Source organism: Glandiceps talaboti, chromosome 15 (genome assembly GCF_964340395.1).
Source record: "Glandiceps talaboti chromosome 15, keGlaTala1.1, whole genome shotgun sequence".
NCBI classification, from domain to species: Eukaryota; Metazoa; Hemichordata; class Enteropneusta; family Spengelidae; genus Glandiceps; species Glandiceps talaboti.
The window spans coordinates 6,555,106-6,578,020 of record NC_135563.1 but is presented as its reverse complement, the minus strand read 5'-3'; the positions used below and the strand labels follow the sequence as shown (position 1 = coordinate 6,578,020).

Below are 22,915 nucleotides of genomic sequence, written 5' to 3'. Positions count from 1 at the left end.
TTATTCTTCTCTTAAAGCTAGCTGTAACTGTGGTACTATTTTTCCGACCAGACGACCAACAATACATTCTCTGAAAATTGTTAAAATATCAATAATTAGAATTGTACATTTCAATTAGGTCTATTTTATCTATAAATAGTATAGTAATATTCGAAATTGAGATTCATTGTGGCGTTGATTTTTGGGTGTGGACCCAAAAATCAATTTGATTGGATATATATTGCACCATACTATGTATACAGATACACTAATAAATTTACCCACAATACCGTTCAGGATTTACAATATTACAAGTAACTCATTATTCTAACAAAACAGTTTTTATAATGTTCCAGTTACAGCTAATGTAGTTTTTAAAAGCCTACTCTGCATATAAATAGGGGTCTTATTAAGATGACACTCAATATACTAGATGACTTTGACTATGTAACACACTCACAGAGCTCATAGAGTGCCTATGAAACTGTCATTTTAGAGATTATTACAGATTTTTTACCTGCTAACATTGGACTATGGTATTATGAATATACAGGAAAGAAATCTGTCACGGTCTTTTTGAAAATAAAACTGCATTTTGGGGACTGTATTCGTGAAAATGTTGGCTTGATAGGTGTTGAGACATTGATGTGGGAATGAAAATCATCCCTTTAAAAGGAGTGTATATACAACCCATGAAAAAAAAACCCAACAGCACGTTTGCTTGCTTGAGAGGTAAGCAGGAATAAGACAAGTTTAATGTCGGTACGTCATCAAAGCATAAACACTACAGGAGCGGGGATCCCATAACTCTCTTTACTGCTAGAAGGATGATACATGTTATAAAAATCAAGTACAAATGTTCCATGATAACTTCTACAGATATAAACAAACTAATAAATCTTGGCCTGAACCGACATCAGAGGCACCCCCTGTAGTTTTTGTGTCAGTTGTGTTCTTGTTTTCACCTAATTTTTGTCTTTGTGTGAAGTCTTTCCTCATTCAACAAATGCACTGGTGTGTTTTTTCGCGGGTTGTATAAAACCTCAAGTTGTCAAGTCAGTGTGTATGACACGAAGTGATACAAAACAGACATTCCAAGTAAGACTATTACCACCTGACATATACAAGTACAATACTGGGAAGCAATATACACAATGGAACTTTAATTACAGTAATAGGAAATGGTTTGGCTACTTATCCCTATCCTGGACTGAATTCACAATTAGTGCCGAAGACAAACAGACAATCACATTATAACAAGCCAATCTGGGTTTTTAAAATTAAAAACAAGATCCCTGGTTAACTAGTACATTCATTTGAACAATAGCTCTTATCATTGCAACCAACCCTAATCTAAGACTTCATTCATTAAAACAATAACAGCTCTGATTACTTGAAATTCCCTCACAGAATGGCAAGAATGTCTGGCTGGGAACCTGTTCCAGTGAGAAACTGAATTACCTACTCACAGGTCAAAGGTTAACTCTTTAGAGAGACTATACATGCCAGGGGTTAAAAATAACTCCACTTACATTCAATTCATAACTCAACTATCTGTAACAAAATATACTCCATAATTTATCCACTCAATGAGAAATATAACTGCAAAGAATGTCTGTGAAATATGTTACACTTAGATACTGAATTACTTAATATGTAATTCAATATCTAATTACGTTTTATAAAAAAATAACTACCATAGGGACGGACAGCAGTGTTACTTCTATTCTCAAAGATCTGAAATGGAAACCTCGAAAGAAAAGACCACGCCTCCTCTTACTTTTCAAGATTATCAACAGCCTGGTAGCTGTCCCTGCTGACTCTCACTTTCAGTTTAACAACAGACCATCCAGAAATAGACACACTAAAACTCTCATCATACCAAGTTGTAATACTGAAATCTACAAAAATTCATTCGTACCAAGGACCATAAAAGATTGGAATGCACTGCCAGAGTTCACAGAAATGTGTAGATCACCAGAACAATTTAAGTCTACGTTGTCATCACTCTGTGACAAACATAATTAAAACTAACAAAGTACGCACATTTTTGCTCAACTGTGAGACAGTCTCTGGTATTCAAACAGATACAGATACTTATACTCCCTGGGTCATAGGTTAAAGGTTACAGGTTAAACTCTTTGAGTCAACAAATAGTACAAGCCAACGAATAACTAGTGGGAATTATGAGTCTAGACTAAACGATTTGCCATTGTTGGTGTTCCTACAACACCATCAGCTAAACACCATTTGAACAAAAATGACTACTTCATCGGTCAAGATGGCGTCAAGAACTAGAGATAGTTCATAGCTTCGGTCCAACTCATTCACTTGCAATCAAACTTATCATAAATTCTCTTCTTGTCACAAAAAATCACATCTGTTCATTAATTTTATTCTGTTTGCAATCAAAGATATATTGATTTGTTTTAACTCTCATTGAGATGATAAACTTTATAGTAAACTTGTAATTTATTCTGAAGTTGTAACAAACTTAGACATAATACTCAATGTATAGGTACAAAAGTAAAGTATGAAGTACTTATTAAACCAGTGAATGGACTATAAAATACTTACGGGTCAAATGAACTCTGTAGAGTAGCAAATCCTAATGTAGCCATAGCACCAGAGTCTGATGTTGGGTACAATGTCATACAACATGATGTACTGTCTACTGATGATGTCATCTTGATAGTACGACCAATCACTAGGAAAACAAGAATTACGATATATAAAGGAAGTTATAGTATTGAACATTGTAGAAAGTTTTATCAGTTTTGTTCTATCTCTTTCATATTATGACGTTGGATAAAATTTCATCACCATTTTCACCGCCATCTTGAAGACACTCCCACCACTACCACCTCATCCTCCTCCTCCTCCTCCTCATCATCATCATCATCATCACCATCACCATCACCATCATCATCACCACCATCATCACCACCACCACCATCATCATCATCAAACTCTCTAACTAATGAGAAAACAATGCCTACCTGAAGCATGTCCGACTAGTGGTAAATTAGTATCTGTGTACAGCACCCTGTCACCTTCTGGATCTTGATCACCATGGCGACCACTCAGATCACCAACCTGGCAATGGGACTGGTAGGCTTGACTGCATATAGTGTCATAGGAACCCTTCATGAAGAAATTTAGTAAGTTAATTAGTTAATTAGTTAGTTAGTTTTCTATTTAGTTTAAATAGTTTAGAAAATATTTTGGATGTAATATACATGTACGCCTTGGAAATGAAAAAAAATTACAATTGATTTCTTCAAGAAACGAACGTACAATTTTTTTCAATAGATCACCAAATACTGTCCTATAACTGTATAGGGAAAAATAAACGACTATCAATTTCCCTGAAAAAAGGATTGGTCATGGAACCAACAATTTTTTTTACTATTAAAAAAAGGACAAGGAGTAAACTGTCATATGGCAATGTTTGGAGAGATCTGAAGTACTCTGATTTTTAGGAAAATATTTTCAATATTTTACCTCAAAAGTCACAATCTTGTTAAAATGAAAAACTCATGGCCATCAAGATGTAATAAGTAAGTATATTATGATCAACCATGACACAAAATATAGTGTTTTAGGCCACAAAAAAAGAGATTTGTTTCTGGTCAGTGCATGCTTCACTTAAATACCCCTGCACCAATCTTTTTTTTATGTGTTTGTCCAGCCCATGCAGTCTGCAGATGCGTGGGGAAACACAAAAATAACCCTCCCTACTTCAGTGAAGACAACTATAGAGCCAATCGTAAACAGTCAAATGACATCTGCCCCACATACACACTTGCTCTAAAGTACTAAATAAAAAGTACAGTAACTGTCATAAATAGTAGATTTAGTGACAGGTTTGACAATCAAAAAAAAAAAAAAAAAAAAAAAAAAAAAAAAAAAAAAAAAAAAAAAAAAAATTCACATCATCTTTAGACAATATGTCCTGACCAGAAACAATTCTTTTTATTTTGTCCTTAAAAAGGCACTTTGTTTTTTTATAGAATGAGTATATCAACATAGAACCCAGTATAATCAGTTATGTCTGACATATTGAGGTGTGGCTAAGACTATGTATGTATGGTATTTATCTTATAAATTAATTAGGATTATACACACACAACATATAAATTTGACATAATGTTGAGAAATTCATTAACAGTACATGAAACAATTAGCATAAATATCTATTATCACCATGACAACTTGAGATAATTTTGAGAAAAAAAATCAACAAAACTGTACACTTAATGATTATTATCACCACTCCAGTAAGTTATTTTCTTAAACTTTTGGTACTGGAGAGTCATATCATGTTTTCACATCACATGAATTGTGTCCCCTTGCTAAGAAATTATCAAAAACTCTAGTTCACCTCTATCATCCTCACAAGTTGTGTCACCGTTGCATCATGGGGCTGGATATAGCAGACATACATATTCATTAGATGCACATTGAATATTCATAATCCTACAAAGTGCTTCTTATCTTTAGACAAAATACTCATGAATATTCAGTGTTCATCTAATAAATATGTATGTCTTCTAAGCCCCATGAGGCAATGGTGGACCAGTCTGAGAACAATAAATAGTTTCAATTTGGACGCATAACTTTATGTCATGTGAAATCATGAAATGACTCTCCAGAACCCAAAGTTTAGATTTGGAGTGGTGATGAAAATTCATCTATTTCCTGAAGTGGCATTCCTCTTGAACATTTAACTTTAAAGGCCCATGATTCAATCCCTGGTTCTTGTATCAGTGTTTATCTTATCAATGGCACCATAAGGATTGGATAAGATCACTTTTTGTTCTGTGGCAACTTTCTCTATAGCACTACCAGACAACTGTTCTTCGGACCTAAATTTTATTCAAATTTTGAACTTGGCCTCTTAAGCATTAATCTCACGTCAGTTAGATGCTGACCCTGACTTACCTGTAGTCTTGAAGGACTAAATTCTACTACACTATTTCAGCTAGCATAACTGACATTTTGATTTTGGACTTCTTTTGACTAGTCCTTCCAAGCCAACAAACAGTCTTACAGATCCAGCAGTACATAGTATAAGCCATATGCCCCCCCCCCCCCCCCCCGTCTCACATGACATGTGCAAAAAATTAACATAAATTTGAATATAATAGAATCTACTTCCCATAAAACCTCTCATCTAATTATGGATTCATCAAGTGACATGATTTAAATTTAAATATGACTAGTAATTATGTTTTTGACCAATCAGGTTCTCTGGGAGGATGCCAGGGAAATACAAACAGTTGTAACAACCATCAGTTATCGTGAAAAGTCAAAAAGCAAATTTTTTTACTAATAGCTGAAATAGTACAGTAGTGTGAGTCCTTATAACAAGACTACGGGTAGGCTATACCTATCCCAGGACATTGCTATATGATAGAATAAATAGAACATACACTGTACATGCGATGTGTCATGTTGTTTATCCCTAATCAGCCCTCTATTTACAGAGAGGGGTATGGTGATATGTGAGGTCACCCCGACATGGCATGTCTTGTACAGACTACACAGAACAGCACAAAGAATCTATAGACCAGCACTGGGTAACTATGTAAAAATTAGCTGTAGCATGTCCATCTGTGTTATGGCCTGGAACCATACATAAAATGTCTGCATAACTTGAGGGCTTTCACAATAGTGTTCATTCATATCAAGTTTATGACATCAGACACAACCATGCCATAAATTTTATCAGAATAGAACATCAGAGAACCAAGATATGGTCTGGTAGGCTTTAGAAATTTCATAAGTAAACAACAAGGGACTGGAGCTATCATTCTATAAATCTTTTGAAATGTTGATTTATGTATAAATGGTTGAAAGGAAGAAAACTAATTCACACAAACAATCTGTATGGGAGTGGCATTATATTGAATTTGACAACACTATTAGAAGATTGGTATTGCGTTTTTTACTGTTGCAGTTGTGCACTGTGTACATGGTTTTTGAAGAGACCATTGGTAACTCCATCGATTTAATGGTCTTCATAACTTTGGGAAAGTCACTGTTGCATATAGTGTTGTTCCACTGAGTTACACAACACTGACTGGCCTTTATATAGTCTAAATGACTGAGTTACACAACACTGACTGGCCTATGGTCTAAATGACTTCCCGGAAGGTAATCAGTAACTCTAACCTATCTCTAGATTACTGCCTCAAGGCAGTGGAGTAGAAGCAAAGGCATTTGTTTCTTAGAGTTACATCTCAGAATATTTCTATCAGAATACAATAAAATGTCAATAATATCATTAATATTGACGTATTTAGCCAACTATATATGAAAGGGGTAAAATTACACTTGTTTCTGTGATCGCACAAGTTCACTCACTGCGAAAGAAGACACTTTCTTCAGCGGTGAGTGAACCTGCACGATCACAGAAACAAGTGTAATTTTACCCCTTTCATATATAGTTGGCTAAATATGACAATATTAATGATATTATCGCCATGTTACTGTATTCTGGTAGAAATATTATGAGACATAACTCGGGAAACAAATGCCTGTGAGTAGAAGTTACTTCCCTTAGGAAACATGTTAACTAGGTGGAAGTGTGTAAGGTTGGTCAGGGTGGTTGCCTTGGAACGTCTGGTTGTGCCGACATAGTAGGGCGTCTGGGTGTGTCTGGTTATAGTCATGGTGGGTGGTAGTGTGTCTGCTTAGTAAGGGCAGTAGAGAGGCCAAACAAGTAGTTCCTGGAAATAATGCTGAAAGTATTACCTGAGTGTTAACTTGATATGGATTGTAGACACTTCCAGTACCAGTACAGCTAGGATCGTCACCATAACCTGTATTTACACTCCATGTATATGTCCCACTCTGAAAGTCAAAACACATGTGGGTATTGTTATATTTCACTTATTAATACAATATACCAAGTTGGCTGAGGCTAAATTTGAGGGGTGTTTCCTTGGTGTTAAAGGTGAAAACAGTGAAGGGGGGGGGGGGGGGGGGGGTTGTTTGGTGGGTAGGATGAGAGATTAAGTTTTTTTCATGGGCCAATGCATGATGGGAGTCAGCAGAAATAATATGGTTGAATAATAAAATGTTTATGAGAATTGTTTTACACAGGAAGGAATAGGCACTTTGGGGTCATGAATATTCATTATTCAACCATAAATATATTATTTCTGCTAACTCCCATGATGCAATGGCCCACAGCAAAGATACCCTATAAAGGCATAAGATCAACTTGATATTTCTCTGAAATCACAAGTACACGTAATCGTAGGTGATGTAAAAAAATGAAATGACTTTCCAAAACCCATAATTTATGGAAATGTCTCTATTTCCTGGAATAATGTTCCCCTTTAACAATCAATCAATCAATCAATCAATCATTACTGCATATAACACTATTGTCTCATTTTTATTTTGTTTTTATTACCTGAGATGAACCACTTTGTGAAGACACAGCTACCAATATTGAGGTATCACCAAGAAGACCGTCTTCATAATGTACTTGTTTCTGAAAGTTTTAAAAAGAATAAAATACATAATTAGAGTAGAAGATAACTGTAATGTGTGTGTGTGTGACACTGAGTGTGTGTGTGTGTGTGTGTGTGTGTGTGTGTGCAATGTACATATGTGTGTATGTGTGTATATGTGTGCATGTGTGCATATGTATGTGTGTATGTATGTATATGTATGTATGTATATGTATGTGTATGGTGCGTGTGTATGTATGTATGTATGTATGTATGTATGTATGTATGTATGTATGTATGTATGTGTATGTATGTATGTATGTGTATATATGTGTATGTGTGCCAATGTGTATGTATGTGTGTGTGTATGTGTGTGTGTGTGTGTGTCTGTGTGTCTGTGTGTTATTGAGTGTAATATACCATGATAAACCTTAGAAACTCAGACTCTTTCATTTGTGAAAATAATTTTCTTATATGCAGATTCATCCAAACAGACAGTTACATGGCATCCCTTGCAAATTACTATTTTACCATGCTATTACATGTAACTGTGAGTTCATTTAGTTTTACAACCATGATGCAAATTTACGGTGTGAAAAATGTCAAAGTTAAGTCAGTACATGTAGTTTGTGAGCAGTGAAGGGAGAATATACTCTGGTAGTTACAGTGTTATCATCTGAAGAATAAATACATATATCTTTATCCCACAGTTTGTATTTGAAATTTTATCTCAGCTCCTCATTGTACGACTGTGGGGTAATTTAGACATCTTCAGATTCAAAACCCAATCTGTGGACTTAGAGTATCTGTCCAGGGGCAGTTAGTCATTGGAACACAATACCTGTAATCAAAACTAACAAACTAGATTTCAGAGTCAATATAATCCTATAATCTTAGCCTGTCTATAAATCTGGTTGTTTTCCACACCTGTCAATGGAGATTCTACAATCAGTGCATGAATTCTTTAGTAAACCATGATCAGCCCCCCTACCACCTCCCCCCTCATTTAAAACTATTATCTACAGCATAATACCATATAGTATGACATTATGACTTCAGTAGGGGTTTATCTACACATCATGTTTGCTAAATGAATGCAAATGACAGATCTTTAGAGTGATCAGATAAAGGAATACTTAATGGTCCCGGACTATGGTATATACATGTACTGTTCTAATGCAAATGTCACATTTTTACAAGAGAGGCTTAACATTTTTTATGGCTTAGGAAATATTTCAACAGCTTAGGGAAGACAAAGACAGACATAATGATCATTAAATACTAAGTTCTCTCATAGACCCTACACGAAATGGTTCTCTAATAGACACAAAAAGGATGAGAAAAGTTTATCCCGGTTCAAACGACTCTAAAGAACAGAGAAATGAGGAAAGTAAAACTAACATTTATACATTAATGCTGTGATGTTTGTTATCTTCACACCAAGAAATGTTACAAATGCACATTCTCAAGTTTATCACAGAAACTCTGTTTGTTTACACCAAATCTCAAATGCTCAGTTTTAATTATCAAAGACAGATCTAGTTGTTGTGGGCATGCTTCTCATAATACACAGGTTGCCATGGAAACAAGTCATCTTCAATATGGTGTTTATTTACCAAGTACAATTCACACACTTGTGATACATTCAGTAGATAATTTGCATATTTCACCTCAGGCATACGTTATTTCAAACACTTACTTGAAAGGAAAGAAGGGTTAAATTTAGAACCAAGCCGAAATGTACCGACTGAAACCCACACATGGTGAAATCTATTTCAGTCAGTCAGTGCTATGTTCATTGCAATGCCAAAGTCAATAACCCCTACAGTGTCTCCCTGCCTTAATGGTCTCAAACTGTTACATGATATACCAATGCTATTATCATTAGTCACATTTAGTACATTTTAAAAGTTTGCAAGGTTAAATCTTGTTGAAGTGAAACAAGTCATCAAAGTTCTGCAGACGACATGTTCCAAGGGGAATGTCAGCCCAGGAAATTTAGGTATTTTCATAAACTTTAGGACATGGAGAGCACTTTTATGATTTCACAACAATTACATATATATTTTAGTGTGATTGCCAAGAAACAAATAAATCAAAACTCCTTTTCATCTCAATTATACTAGCAGAGATCTACTGTTGCCTCATACGACTTAGCTGACATACATATGTATTAGATGAACACTAAACATGCACGACTCTCTGAAGATAATAAGCAGTCAGGAGTCATGAATATTCATTGCTCATCTAATGTATATATATCTGCTAAGTCACATGAGGCAGCACAAGACCGCTGCTAGAACAGCTCTACAATAGATGTCAATGTAAGAATTCCAGAGGTGTACCCAAACTAAAACAGCTCTGCTGAGCAAAATTTGACAATTTTTATACCTCTGTTTCAGAGAGGTGGCACACAGCAGGGTCAGTGATAAAGTGTTTTTTTTTTTAGTTTTCTAACCATGTGACATCCAGGTAAGATTAAATAGCCTGCCTCACTATTATCCCTGTAAGAGCCATCTCAAAATCAATACCAATCACTGAATCAGTCATAATATAAATGTAATTACTAGTATACTTTTTGTTTTCACAACATGCCTCAACATTGTCATTGTTTCAGAAAGTATGAAGCTCTTCACATTGCTTATTTCCCATAATACCCTGCCTCGGTGTACAGCAGGCAATTCCTTGGCTATTATTTGCCAAGCTTTATAACTCTATTTTAGAGATGGTCATGGGATGCAGGGTTGAAGAAAACGACATTCTGGATAGAGAAATGCAGCCATCATCCTCAAGTATACCTTATACGAAGTAATCTACATAATTTCAAATTCACATGCTCTATATATTATACAGCTTAGCAGGGACTTCATTTTTTTTTGGCCAGCCAAGGAAACTACCATTGCAATGATGACAGTTTGTATTTCTGTGAAGGACACCATGGAACTTGTTTGTATTGGCTACAAATGATGTTGTCAAATGTTGACATAGTGATGGTGTGAATGACAAACGGGTGGTTGACACTCAATACTCAATACTTCATGTACACATACCAATACTTCATGTACACATACCAACACTTCATGTACACATACCAACACTTCATGTACACATACCAATACTTCATGTACACATACCAACACTTCATGTACACATACCAACACTTCATGTACACATACCAATACTTCATGTACACATACCAACACTTCATGTACACATACCAACATTTCATGTACACATATCAACACTTCATGTACACATACCAACACTTCATGTACACATACCAATACTTCATGTACACATACCAACACTTCATGTACACATACCAACACTTCATGTACACATACCAACATTTCATGTACACATATCAACACTTCATGTACACATATCAACACTTCATGTACACATACCAACATTTCATGTACACATATCAACACTTCATGTACACATATCAACACTTCATGTACACATACCAACACTTTATGTACACATACCAATACTTTATGTACACATACCAATAACATGGTGTAACATTGAACTCTACAGCCACTTTGTTTACATGTCACCATTCAGTATTTACCTGGGTCCTCAGAGATCCCCAATTTTTTTGTCTCAGTTTTCCCACCCAAGTTCCCACCACTTTAATAGCAAACATACTGACAATAGATTGTTAAATAATGTAAAAACATATATACTTTTTACCACCTATTCACACACTCACAACAATACCAAATCAACAAACATTGTTTCAAATGTCACCTGTATGTGATGTTAATCACCTATATGTGATTTTATCACTGCAGTGCAAGTGTGTAATTGATCCAAACATTTTCTGAGGATTCGGTCAAGCTGAAATCAGAACTTTATAGTGATTGCCAGCCAAACAAATATAATAAAATATGTGAAATATGACTTCATTGAATGCACAAGAATATTTATGAAATATGAAACTACAGTTTCAGGCCCAGTTCTAAATTTTAGGTGCAAAAAAAGAGCTATATCGATAAAAGTTTGTCCATAAACAAAAAAATAATCCTATGTGATCCATATAACTTGCCTTGGAATACTGATAAGATATCAGAACCTTGGATTGAGCACAGACAAGTCCCCCCCCCCCCCCCCCAACACCACCACCATAAAATAATCACATTCGTGAGCTTTCATTTCACTTATCTTAACATGTGATGTGCTTGAAATCATGTTTATGACTGGTGAAGTAAATATTCATACCATTCTGATCAAAAGTTTCAAATACAGGTCCTACTACATCACAACAGCATGAACAGTTGAGTCACAACATGGTTTTTTGTATCTGATAGGGTGGCCTAACATATCTCACAGACCACAGGAGACCCAACAAGGGTAATTTATTTTCACAACAATTATAGAGATCATGTGAATGTAACACAAACCAGGGTTTCTGTTATCACTTACTGAGATATTCATTAACACCTCAACAGGAATTGTTTTCATAGTAGACATTTAGTCTCATGGTATTTGTTGATGTTTCTCTAGGGACCCTACACAGAACAATACTGGTCAGCAGCTATGCATACACTGATTCAGAGTAATAGGTTGTACATGCAAATAGAGATTATATAATCAAGTCTAAGGAGGTAGTGGATGCACATCACGTGGATGCACATCACACAATCACACACCAGACAATATAGGCTAGGTTCAGTGGAGGGATAATGGTTGGGGGAAGGGGAACATCAGTATTTACTTTGGATGTGTTTCTGGAGTTTTAGGAGAAGCCAATTATTGGATAACCAGTTAGCAATGCAACTGTCTAAAATAACGTTTATGTTTCAGTCTTGGTAAATAATGTGAACAGCACAGTAAGTCTTGAGCAAATTTATTTTCAGGATTACATGTAATATACTAGTTTAATCTGTTTTTGAAGTTCTTGAGACCATGGAGGTTTACCATATACTTCAAGTTCCATGTGCAGGCATATGGTTTCTGACTTTGCTGGACTCAGGTTTTACTTGAACTACAAAGGTCAACCTAATTCACACCTTCTAAATCCCCCTTTGTCTTACACTATCCATTACTGATAAGACTTCAGCAGCAACTCAGACAAGGAGTTGGTTATAACCCCTACACAAACTTTAATATTTAGCTCCATATAGAGGACTGCTAATCCCGTACATGTCAAACAATGTGTCAACATTATGACAGATAAAGGGCATCTGTTTTTGAAGTTTGTAGCCTACATGTAGACTTGAACATAGACCCTTACATGGAGCAGGGTCTATGACTTGACTGCACTATTTGAGCTATCCAAACTGATATTTTGAATTTTTGAACTTTCACTCATCCTTTTGCATTTTTGAACTTTTTACGCATCCTTACAAAACCATCAGTAAACTTTGAAGGACGAGAGAAAATGAAAATAATGGTTGAGATAGCTGAAATAGTACATAGCAGTATTAGTCCTTCAGGTCTGATAGGCTGAAAGGTTTGTGTCTCTTAGAAGCCATAATTTAACAATACGTGAATGGAGATGGTGGTAGTAAATGTTATGCGTCGTAGAGCCTTATATAACTTGGCTATGTTATATTGTTAGCATATGAGGAAAAACAAAGGGACATAGCCTAGATCTGCACATTTCCTATGTCATTGCTGTTTCATGTAAAGAATTATACACGTTATTCTATTAACATGGAAACAATAACTGTGAGATCTGAAGCATTCCTGAGTTCAGCAAACTATTTGATAATTCGATTATGCCATTTATGAGCACTCTCGTGAAAACATCTTTTTGTTCATATCTGGATGGTACACTGAGGAAATAGACATGCGTAAAAATGATAATATCAAATTTCATACTCATTTTGAGGAATCATATTAATACTGATATCATGCGATATCATGGATGGGTTTTATATAATTGTTTAACTTTCTACATCAAGGGACCAACACCCCTTAGTTTAAATGACTGAAAACAACCTTTAATAGAAATCAAAATATCTTGTGCTGGTATGATGTTTGCATATGATTGTACTGAAACACATAAAAAAGCTTCTATATACATGTACAATATCTACATGTACGACACATTGGGTACTAACTCACTATAGTAAAAGTAAAATATTATTCATATGCAGTTCAGATAAATTTGTTTTTAACAATAACATGACACAAGCTTACTCTCCACTATAGAGAAACACTGAAGAGAGCATGGTGCTAACCACAGGCATTTGTTTCCCGAGTTATGGCTCAGAATATTTCTCTCATAATACAATAAAATGACGATAATATCGTTAATATTGACGTATTAAACCAACACTGTATGAAAGGGGTAAAATTACACATGTTTCTGTGATCGCGCAGGTGTCTTCCTTCGCATTTAGTGAAACTGCGCGATCACAGAAACATGTGTAATTTTACCCCTTTCATACAGTGTTGGTTTAATACGTCAATATTAACGATATTATCGTCATTTTATTGTATTATGAGAGAAATATTCTGAGCCATAACTCGGGAAACAAATGCCTGTGGTGCTAACATGCTTGGCAGGCTTCTGCCATGTTGGTACTCCCCCACTATAGAGAAAGCAATTGGTGCTAAACACCATCATTGCCACCTTAGGGCTGTCACCACTGGTTTACAGCAAGTCTTCATCATCATCATCAGACATAAAGAGGAGAATTAGTCTTAATTTACTGTTTTCAAAAGTTCATGAAATTTGTACGTAATGTGCATAACTACATGTACAACCCTATTCCTCCAACTCACATCTGGGCCATAGAGGTTATATTTCTGGTAAGACATAGTTTGACCTGTTCAGTCTACATATATAGCTTATCACTGACAATGACTTCACTTCACAGACATGACAACCTTTTAAACCATGGTGAGACATCATGTCGATTATTAAATTACTATCAACTGGCGGCCTGTTTTTAGGTCATCAACTTTCAGTGACCTTTTGTCCTAGACGTTCTTCAAATTACAGAATACATGACCACATGTGTGTACAGTTACAAGACTATTTACTGTGAAAGATAGTATTCTCACTGGGACATTAATACCACTGTTCAATGATTCAAGTTTAATACAAATTGCTATGTAGTTGCAGTGTTCTCCCAAGGAGAGATTGCAAGTATGTAGCTAATTTGCATGTTAATTTACATATGAATACCATGGTAATTTGCATACTGGTTTGCATAATGATCATTATATAATATACATGTCTTCAACACTGGAATAAACTCTGACATGTTTATTTTAACACACAAACACATGTACAGTACATAGGGAATCAGCCATTTCTCTTCATGTGAAAGTTTTATTATGATTTTGTCATTCAAAGATTACTAAAGTTCAAGGGTCATAGAACACTTTTGAAGCCCAGTAGAATCGTGGCCTAAGTGGCAAGGCCAGTGTTTGCACAGTGCTTTCTCTATTGTAGGGAGAACACTGAGTTGTCAAAACAAGATGTTAATGTTGACACAAAATATGATACAACAAACCGATTATACGTGACATTAGTCTGAGAATGGGTTTATTGAGAATGGGCAATAAATCTATTTTTACATGACCGAATGATTATGTGAAGTCTTGATACTGTAATCACTCCATGCGTCAATCATGATGTCATTTATTAATGGTTTTGCGGTCCTCGAAATTTGATTCAAAACGTTGAAAATCGCTATTATTGGGGAATAATATCGTAGTGTTTGCTTTATCATGGTGTAACTGTACATCCAAGTATGCACTTTACTTCATGTCTAAACAGACTGGATAAATACCGTTTATTGTACCTTTTGTCACAATTGACAATTCAAAGTAGTACAATCACTCTACAAGAAGAGACAACATTTACTGTTGACGTGAGAATTGTACAAAGTAAACTTACAGTACCAATCTCTCTTATAGAACCAAAACAATGTCCAAACACTCATTGAAGTTGCTGGGTAGAATTTTTTTTCTGGGACATAACTGGATGGCAGTCTGTGATACCTACTTAACATGGCAAGTCAGGACTGACACCGGCTTGGAACACATACTTTCATGTCCCCTCATCTATGAACTATGCCTACCACTATTCAATCATTATGTAAAAACTTTTGACATTTATGGTCGAGTTTTCCCAAAGTAAAAGATGTCTAAATTATTGCAAAGACACTCTATAATTGATATATGGTCAGTGACAATATGTAACCACTACAAAGAGTATAAGATACCAGTTGTAAATAGTTGTAAAGTTGTTGTTTACCCAATGTTATCAATGTCTTCATATTTATTACTTTGTGGGAGGAAAATGTCACACCCTTGTCAGGCAGGAACAAGAACTGTGAATGCAGTTTCATCTCATTAAAATAGTCCACTGCAAGATTGGGGAGCATGGAATCCATGGTTACAAAGGCTTCTGTTGTGTTACATTCTCGCAAACCAGAGCTATTATTTTTTTCGCTACACTTCTATAATAGGGATCGGCTCGTTAAAAACGGTACCATAAAACGGTCGTGATTTGTGACGATGTTGTGTTAATATATTTATGTACAATTATGTGGCCATGACAAGCTCTCCTACAAACATTTCCAAATATGTTAAACATACATATTATGTCTTTGGTCCGTTCAACAGTTTGTTGTAAAACTTAAACAACAACAACAACAACAACAACAACAACAACAACAACAACAACAACAAATAGGACAGTAAAATATAGTTACTTTGGAAAAGTAAGTTAGAAATGAATGCGACATTTTGATCCGTCGACTACTGAGTTTGATCATGTGTGATCAAGCTCCATAAAAGAGAGATCTAAACGTCGTTTCCACAGTAACTATGGAACCATGGACAATATTCTGTAAACCAAGATATTTTCATTACAAAGGAATTTTGTGACTTTAGAGTCTTCAGAGACTAATTTCCAACATAGACCCTCCACCAACCAGTCTAATATCATCATGAACACAATAGATAATTTGATGTTATCCCCCAATATGTTTCTATGTTCAGCCATGGAAAATATGAGTGACCTAAGGGGGCTTGTGTCAATATGAGTGACCTGAAGGGGCTTGTGTCAATATGAGAAGCCAGTCTAAGTAGTGACAACAAGTCAGGAGTATTTTCCAGCTGAATGTAGTAAAATATTGGAGAATAACATAATTATACCAGTGCCAGTAATATCAAAGAAAAATTTGAGAAAGTAATGGTAATTTTGGAACGTTTTGACTCATATTATGAACACAGCAGAACCAGTGACATAGACATGCAATGTCATTACATAGATGCGCGTTACTGTGATGTAGAACGACCAGAAAATATATTCCGTATTTTTTGTTCTAAATAGCTCTTGCATGGTATAACAAGTACATTACATGGTGATGTACAGTGAGTACAAGTTGAAGTAGACCATACAAATCAAAATCATTCACGAATGACTACATGTATAAATTCAAGTGAAAATCTGTCGAAAATAACTATTGAAGCAGTAAAAAAAAAAAATATGGGTCAAAACCATTGTGTGTAGAAGCATGGGTGTATTAGGGAGAGATAATGTATCTACAGTATAGAAGACAGAAACACACAATAGGCTGAGGAAAGGATTCACATATCATTGCATTGTCATACTAAATCTTTGGAATTCCAAACTTTTTATAGATGTCAACCATGAAGTGACTAATCATTGACACTATAGTTCAAAAACTATGTTGGAGTCATTCTCTAAGTCTAAGGCCAAATAGAAAAGATTGTGTTGTTGCGATGATGCCATGCTCAATATCAAAATAGGGTGGGCAGGTACGATTTTTCTCTATGACTCTTTTTTGATCTGATTCAGATTATGTTTTCGGTTGTTTATCTTGAGCCATTCCATGTGTTCTTTGCACTATGGGTCACATGAGGAGATGACATCTTCAAACCTCACTATTTCTTGCGTGACTTTGCAAATCTTTTTTAGTTTTTAGTTTAGGATGGGAAGTAAAAAACTAGGTTGGGTTGGTTATCGGAACAAACAATTTTTTTATTGGCCTAAACTCTTTTGATTCTTTGCGTGAGAGCGCTTGTCATGAAAAGATTTTAAATAGTATTAGCGTGAATAAGCGATATAAAAGAACAAAGAAGGGACATTTTTCACCACCATTGCCAAATTTCTAAATGTTGAATTTTTGTTTCCTTATTTTGCATTCCCCACTATCCATTGTAAGCTGTAGATTACACTACCTTATTTTGAACACCTACATATTATTTTCAAAATATGTCCCAAATTCAAGTTTTCATTTCCAATAGAATTCAGACCATCAAAGAATCAAATTTACTGAATAATTATTCTGAATCCATTATTTTTTTTTTTTGGTCTATTGACATATTTTTGAATATTGTTTCACTACTTTGCATGGTGTTTGAAGACCTGGTACTGATATCAAAACCACAATCAGGAATTTTCTTTAACCACCCCCCAAAAACTTCAACGTAACCATTTTAAAGGAAACTTGCTGTTTGATGACAAAACATGTTTTATGTGCATATTGTGTTCATAAATTAGACTAAACATAAATAATGTGTTATCCTAAACTTGTTTACACAATAAAGTAAACACCCCGAGGCAAAAATTAACTGGCACATCTAAGGACTCAAGAAAAGTGTTTTTGTTAATGTAATGTGTCAGCCAATGACAGTTCATTCTGTTCCATTTGACTACACTTAGCAGAGTTGGACATCTCCTGTGTCCATGTTATGGTTGTGGCCGAGTGTTGTGGTAACTAACACTAAATACAACAAAGGGGGATATGGTGTAAAGTTCAGATAGGGTGAGGGTGTCCCACAATATGTCATTCATTCTAAATAACCCTGATATAACAATATGGTAGGCACTAGAATGGAGAGTACACCTTTCACAGCTGTAACAATACCTTGTGACTACACGTTTATTCACCAAGTGTAAACTATGCCATTGCAAATAATTAAGTGATTGTGTTAGTACAAGTTCTTGTCACATTATTCATCTATTGTACAGGTATGGCAATATAGAAGTGCTAACTATTTCTTATCATACCAATTAAAGGTCTTTAGTAACAAAACAACAATGAATCAGAGTGACCTTGTCTAGAGTTAGTACACACATAGACCCTACACATGGTACACACATATCTTAACTGCATTCACCAATGATTTTCACCTCAAACAGAAGTGTGTCTGTATGTCTATACATGTGTGTTTGTCTGTCTGAGTGTATCGATGAATGTGTCTGCACGTATGTATACATGTATACATGTATGTATGTATGTATGTATGTATGTATGTAAGTATGTACGTACGTATGTACGTATATATGCATGTATGTATGTATGGATGTATGTATGTATGTGCGTATGTACGTGTGTGTGTGTGTATGTATGTATGTACATACATACGCATGTATGGCATCAAATATCAAAACCTTGGGTATATCATCCCTACGGTATGTTTTATAAATATTTACTACATACATTTAGTAGGATACATGACCAATAAGTCAAATATAGTCAGAAGAAACTGAACTTACCAAAGTTATGTCTCCAATCAAGTCACTGGAATCAACAGATGCTACAACCTGTACTTCAAAATCATTAGCGTCTAGAACATTGGTTAGATCTGAACACACCCATCTAGAACCCGATTCATCATTTTTATGTATAACAATGGATCTACCATTGGCACTTTGTGGTCCCATCATTGGTAAATTACTATCCATGTATGTAGCAGTCAATGAAGTGAGATCTGTCATTAGTCCAAATTTGCCGCTCAAGTCACCGATTTCATACATGTCATTGGTCCCAGTGACAGGACCAGCAACAATACCAAATGGATTGAAGTGTCCTAGTACAGAACTGCTGCCACATGGAGATTCCACACCTTGTAAGATGGGAAGGACATGGATATGGTAACCACCGGCATTGCTTTGAAGTCCTGATACATCAATGTCTACTTCTGTTTGATCTTGTAGTGTTTTCTGCTTGATTTCAATCGTTCCTGTCACTGGTCCGTCACTCCAGTTGTTGGCTCTGCTTACTACAGGCATCATTTCATAGATGTCGGCACAAGCGTAGCGTGCTGCAGCAGATTCTGCATCATGAATGACAATGGAGCGACCTAGAACAGACGTGATACCTGACAGTGGTAGCAGAGAATCTGTGTAGAAGTACTTGCCACCGGCTGACGAGAGATCAGAAATGATATCAATTTGACCAAGTTTGTTCGACAAGTCTCCTAGTTCACAGCGATGTGGGTTTTCTGTATTGCATTCAGTGCTGTACCCAGGATTATCTAAATTGGCTCCGTATGGATTGTAATGTCCCGCAGCACTTGAACACCTTGATTCTGTACTCAGATAATCATCACCAATTGCATTAATGTGTACATGCCAGTTATGGTTTGACGTTGTCTGTGTGCCGTCGGCAACATTCACAAATACTGATGTATCAGAGAAAGGATCATTCGCGTCTTGTTTCATCATCATCTGTCCAACAATAGGGGCGCTGAATACTGCAATGGCTGTCTTGGTCGAAGTTGGGTAGCCAATATTAGCACAAATCCATCGACTGTTATCAGACTTATGTATCACTACAGATCGACCAACAATACTATTTGAACCAAATAATGGAAGATTAGAATCAGTGTATGTCTGATCAAAATCTGTCCCTGACAAAGTTCCATATTTTCCGCTAAGATCTCCGACTTCATATTCATCATCCGTACCTGTAACGGGACTGGCACTCTTATCAATGTCATATGGGTTAAGATGTCCACCAGTTACTGCAGAAGAACATATGCTGTCATCTGCTGTAATTCTTGGTGCCACAGGATACTGATGTACATGGTAGTATGTTGCAAGGTTCTGTAAATTATTCAATGCTACGTGAACTGTTGTTGAATCAAGCGGCGATGCCTGAGTGAAAGTAATTTCTCCTGTAACGTCTTCTGTGTTAAAAACAGCTGTTACTGTCTTACTAGCCAAGTTGGTGATGTAGGCACAAGCTATCATCTCATTTCCTGATTTCACTACTAGAGTTTTTCCAACCACTGAGTTACTCCCTGATAATGGTAAATTGGTGTCGACAGACATCTGGATTGCACTTCCCCTATTTGTTGTCACATCTACGTCTCCAAGTTTTCCTGATAAGTTGCCAATCTGACAGCTGTCTTGTGCACTAGTACTGCAACCTGTATTGTCACTATTTCCTGGATTATAGATAGCTGTTGTAGCACTACACCTGGCAGTATGCGTAATATCATAGTCTATACCATTCAAATTGCTATAAATAGCCCATTCGTATGTACTTCCTGTTGTGCCGTCTATATAAAATAGATCACTATAGACAGTGGTATCTGAGGCACTGTCAGAGTTCAACTGTCGCAGCACAACCATCCCTGCAACAGGTGCTTGAAATAATGCTACGGCTGTAATCATATCATGATTTGTACTAATAGTGGTACATATGCGATGTGAGCCATTATCTAATACCACGGATCGACCACTAATACTATCGGTTTTGGTTAACTGTATTGAATTATCAGTATACTGATCCCCATCTGCTAGACTAGGTGTAAGTGGGGCATGTGTGCTGCTTAAATCATGCAATACAGTTCCCAGTACCCCGTCAGCACATTTATCACTACGGTCGTAGAACACTGGAAGACTTCGTATTTCCCATTGGTAGGTGTTACTTGACTCCAAGCCATCTAAGTTTACGGTTATTGTTGTAGTGTCACCATAGGAAGCCTGACTAAAAGTCATTGTACCAGTCACGCCTTCCATGTTAAAAGTACCAACTAAAGTTGTAGCCTTTACACACACAGGAAGGAAAAGTAACACTGAAAATAGAAACATACACAAGATTTTGTTACTGAAAATAGACACATACATGAATTTCATTTCTGAAAACAGAAAGTTCAAACTCAGGCCTAATAAAAAAAAATTTGTGGTTCCGATCACACTCAATTTTAGAATAGGTGGGATAGGTAGATTTTTTATTTTATTTTATTATGGTGTGTTTTTTTTCTGTGTGAGTGTCTAGTTCAGGTTTTCCATTGTTTTCTAAATGGTCTCTGTGTTGTTTATTTCTTCTCATCAGATGTACAGCCATTACAGATTGGAAGAACCATTTTAGAGTGTCTTTTTAAGTTGATGTCAGTTTCCACATCCATTATTTCTCATGAGACTTTACAAGATTTGGGATTTTATTATTTTTTTCTCAAATACGTAAAAAAAAATGTTTAGGGTCGGCAGTGAAAAGCTAGGCGGGGTCGGGTAACTGGAACCGAACAATTATTTTCTTTAGGCCTTATCTCAGTTTTGTTAGATATGGGATCTCCCTGAATGTGACTGTACACAATAACACAAAGAGTCATAGAAACTGAGAGTTACATACATCCTGCCATGACCTTACTGACTGTATACATGATGTCGTTAAACTTTACCACCATTTATGGAATTATTGTCTCTACTTCACTTTTATTATATTTCATTATCACAAATACTAAATTCCTTGCAAAAGCAATGAAAATTTGATGTTTACCTTCATCTGTTATTGCAGACTTTGGTACAGTTTGTGAATCAATACAATTCATTGCCAACTTGTTTATGTTACTTACCAGTACATCATGGAAGTATACATGCCCCATACTGCTGTCCAAAGACTTTTACCCCCTTCCCCACACCCCCACAACAGGGCACCAATATGATACACCACAGACAACCTTCCTTACTTTGCCATTGAGAACAATTTAAAAACAAAATTACAGACAGAACCTGCTAGGCTAGCTTACCATGGTACACTGTATACAAGTTAATGTATGCCTTCACTATGTGCCCCGAGGGAAGTATATACATGTACTATATAAAATGCTTAAAAAGGCGTGGGAAGAGTCCTTGGTGATTTGCAATTGCTTTTACAATGTATTTATTTCTTTAAGAGTTTTTTCTCATGCTTTTATGTCTAGAGCAACATGCTTAAAATACCCTGTATCTTAATATAAGTTTGTGTTACCATGGAGATAGAAGCTTATACCCTGTGTTGTTATATGTTGTGCCTAGAGGTGACATGATAGCTTCCCTGAGATTGAACTGACTCAACAGTAATAACGCTATCTCAGTTTGTCATAGGTTGTTCAAATCTGCTATGGGTCACCACAAAAACAAAGCCCAAGAAAAGAATGACATCAATGGTCTCTTGCTAAATATGTGAGCCAAACATCATTTTGTAGTGTTTGTAGATCTAATCTGAAAGTGAATTTGAAAAATGCTCCAGAAACTAGCGTAGTAATATTATTGTTGGCTACACACATATATTGACTCATAATTGAGTTTGATGACCAACTGATCATACTATATATGTACTTTTTAAGTTGTAGACAAAATACTGGAATAGTGAATGTGCAGCAATGGGAAATGGTTACTTGGTTGCAATTTTTCACACTTAAAATATAGTCTTCTATTATCTCATTTTATTTTCTGTAAAACTATTATCAGCTTT

The 22,915-nt window shown here is 35.8% G+C and overlaps 1 protein-coding gene across 1 annotated transcript in view; it reads right to left on the bottom strand.

Moving 5' to 3' along the window:
* The window catches only part of LOC144446888 (uncharacterized), a 32,356-nt gene extending 10,292 nt beyond the window's left edge, over positions 1-22,064 (bottom strand). The window contains exons 1-6 of the mRNA XM_078136734.1: positions 21,959-22,064; positions 18,946-21,254; positions 7,406-7,486; positions 6,739-6,837; positions 2,979-3,123; positions 2,557-2,686 (exon numbers count right to left, since the gene is read on the bottom strand). Of these exons, the coding sequence (XP_077992860.1) occupies positions 2,557-2,686; positions 2,979-3,123; positions 6,739-6,837; positions 7,406-7,486; positions 18,946-21,254; positions 21,959-22,064 (2,870 nt within the window). The remainder of the gene's footprint in view (positions 1-2,556; positions 2,687-2,978; positions 3,124-6,738; positions 6,838-7,405; positions 7,487-18,945; positions 21,255-21,958) is intronic.
* Positions 22,065-22,915: the final 851 nt, after the last annotated feature.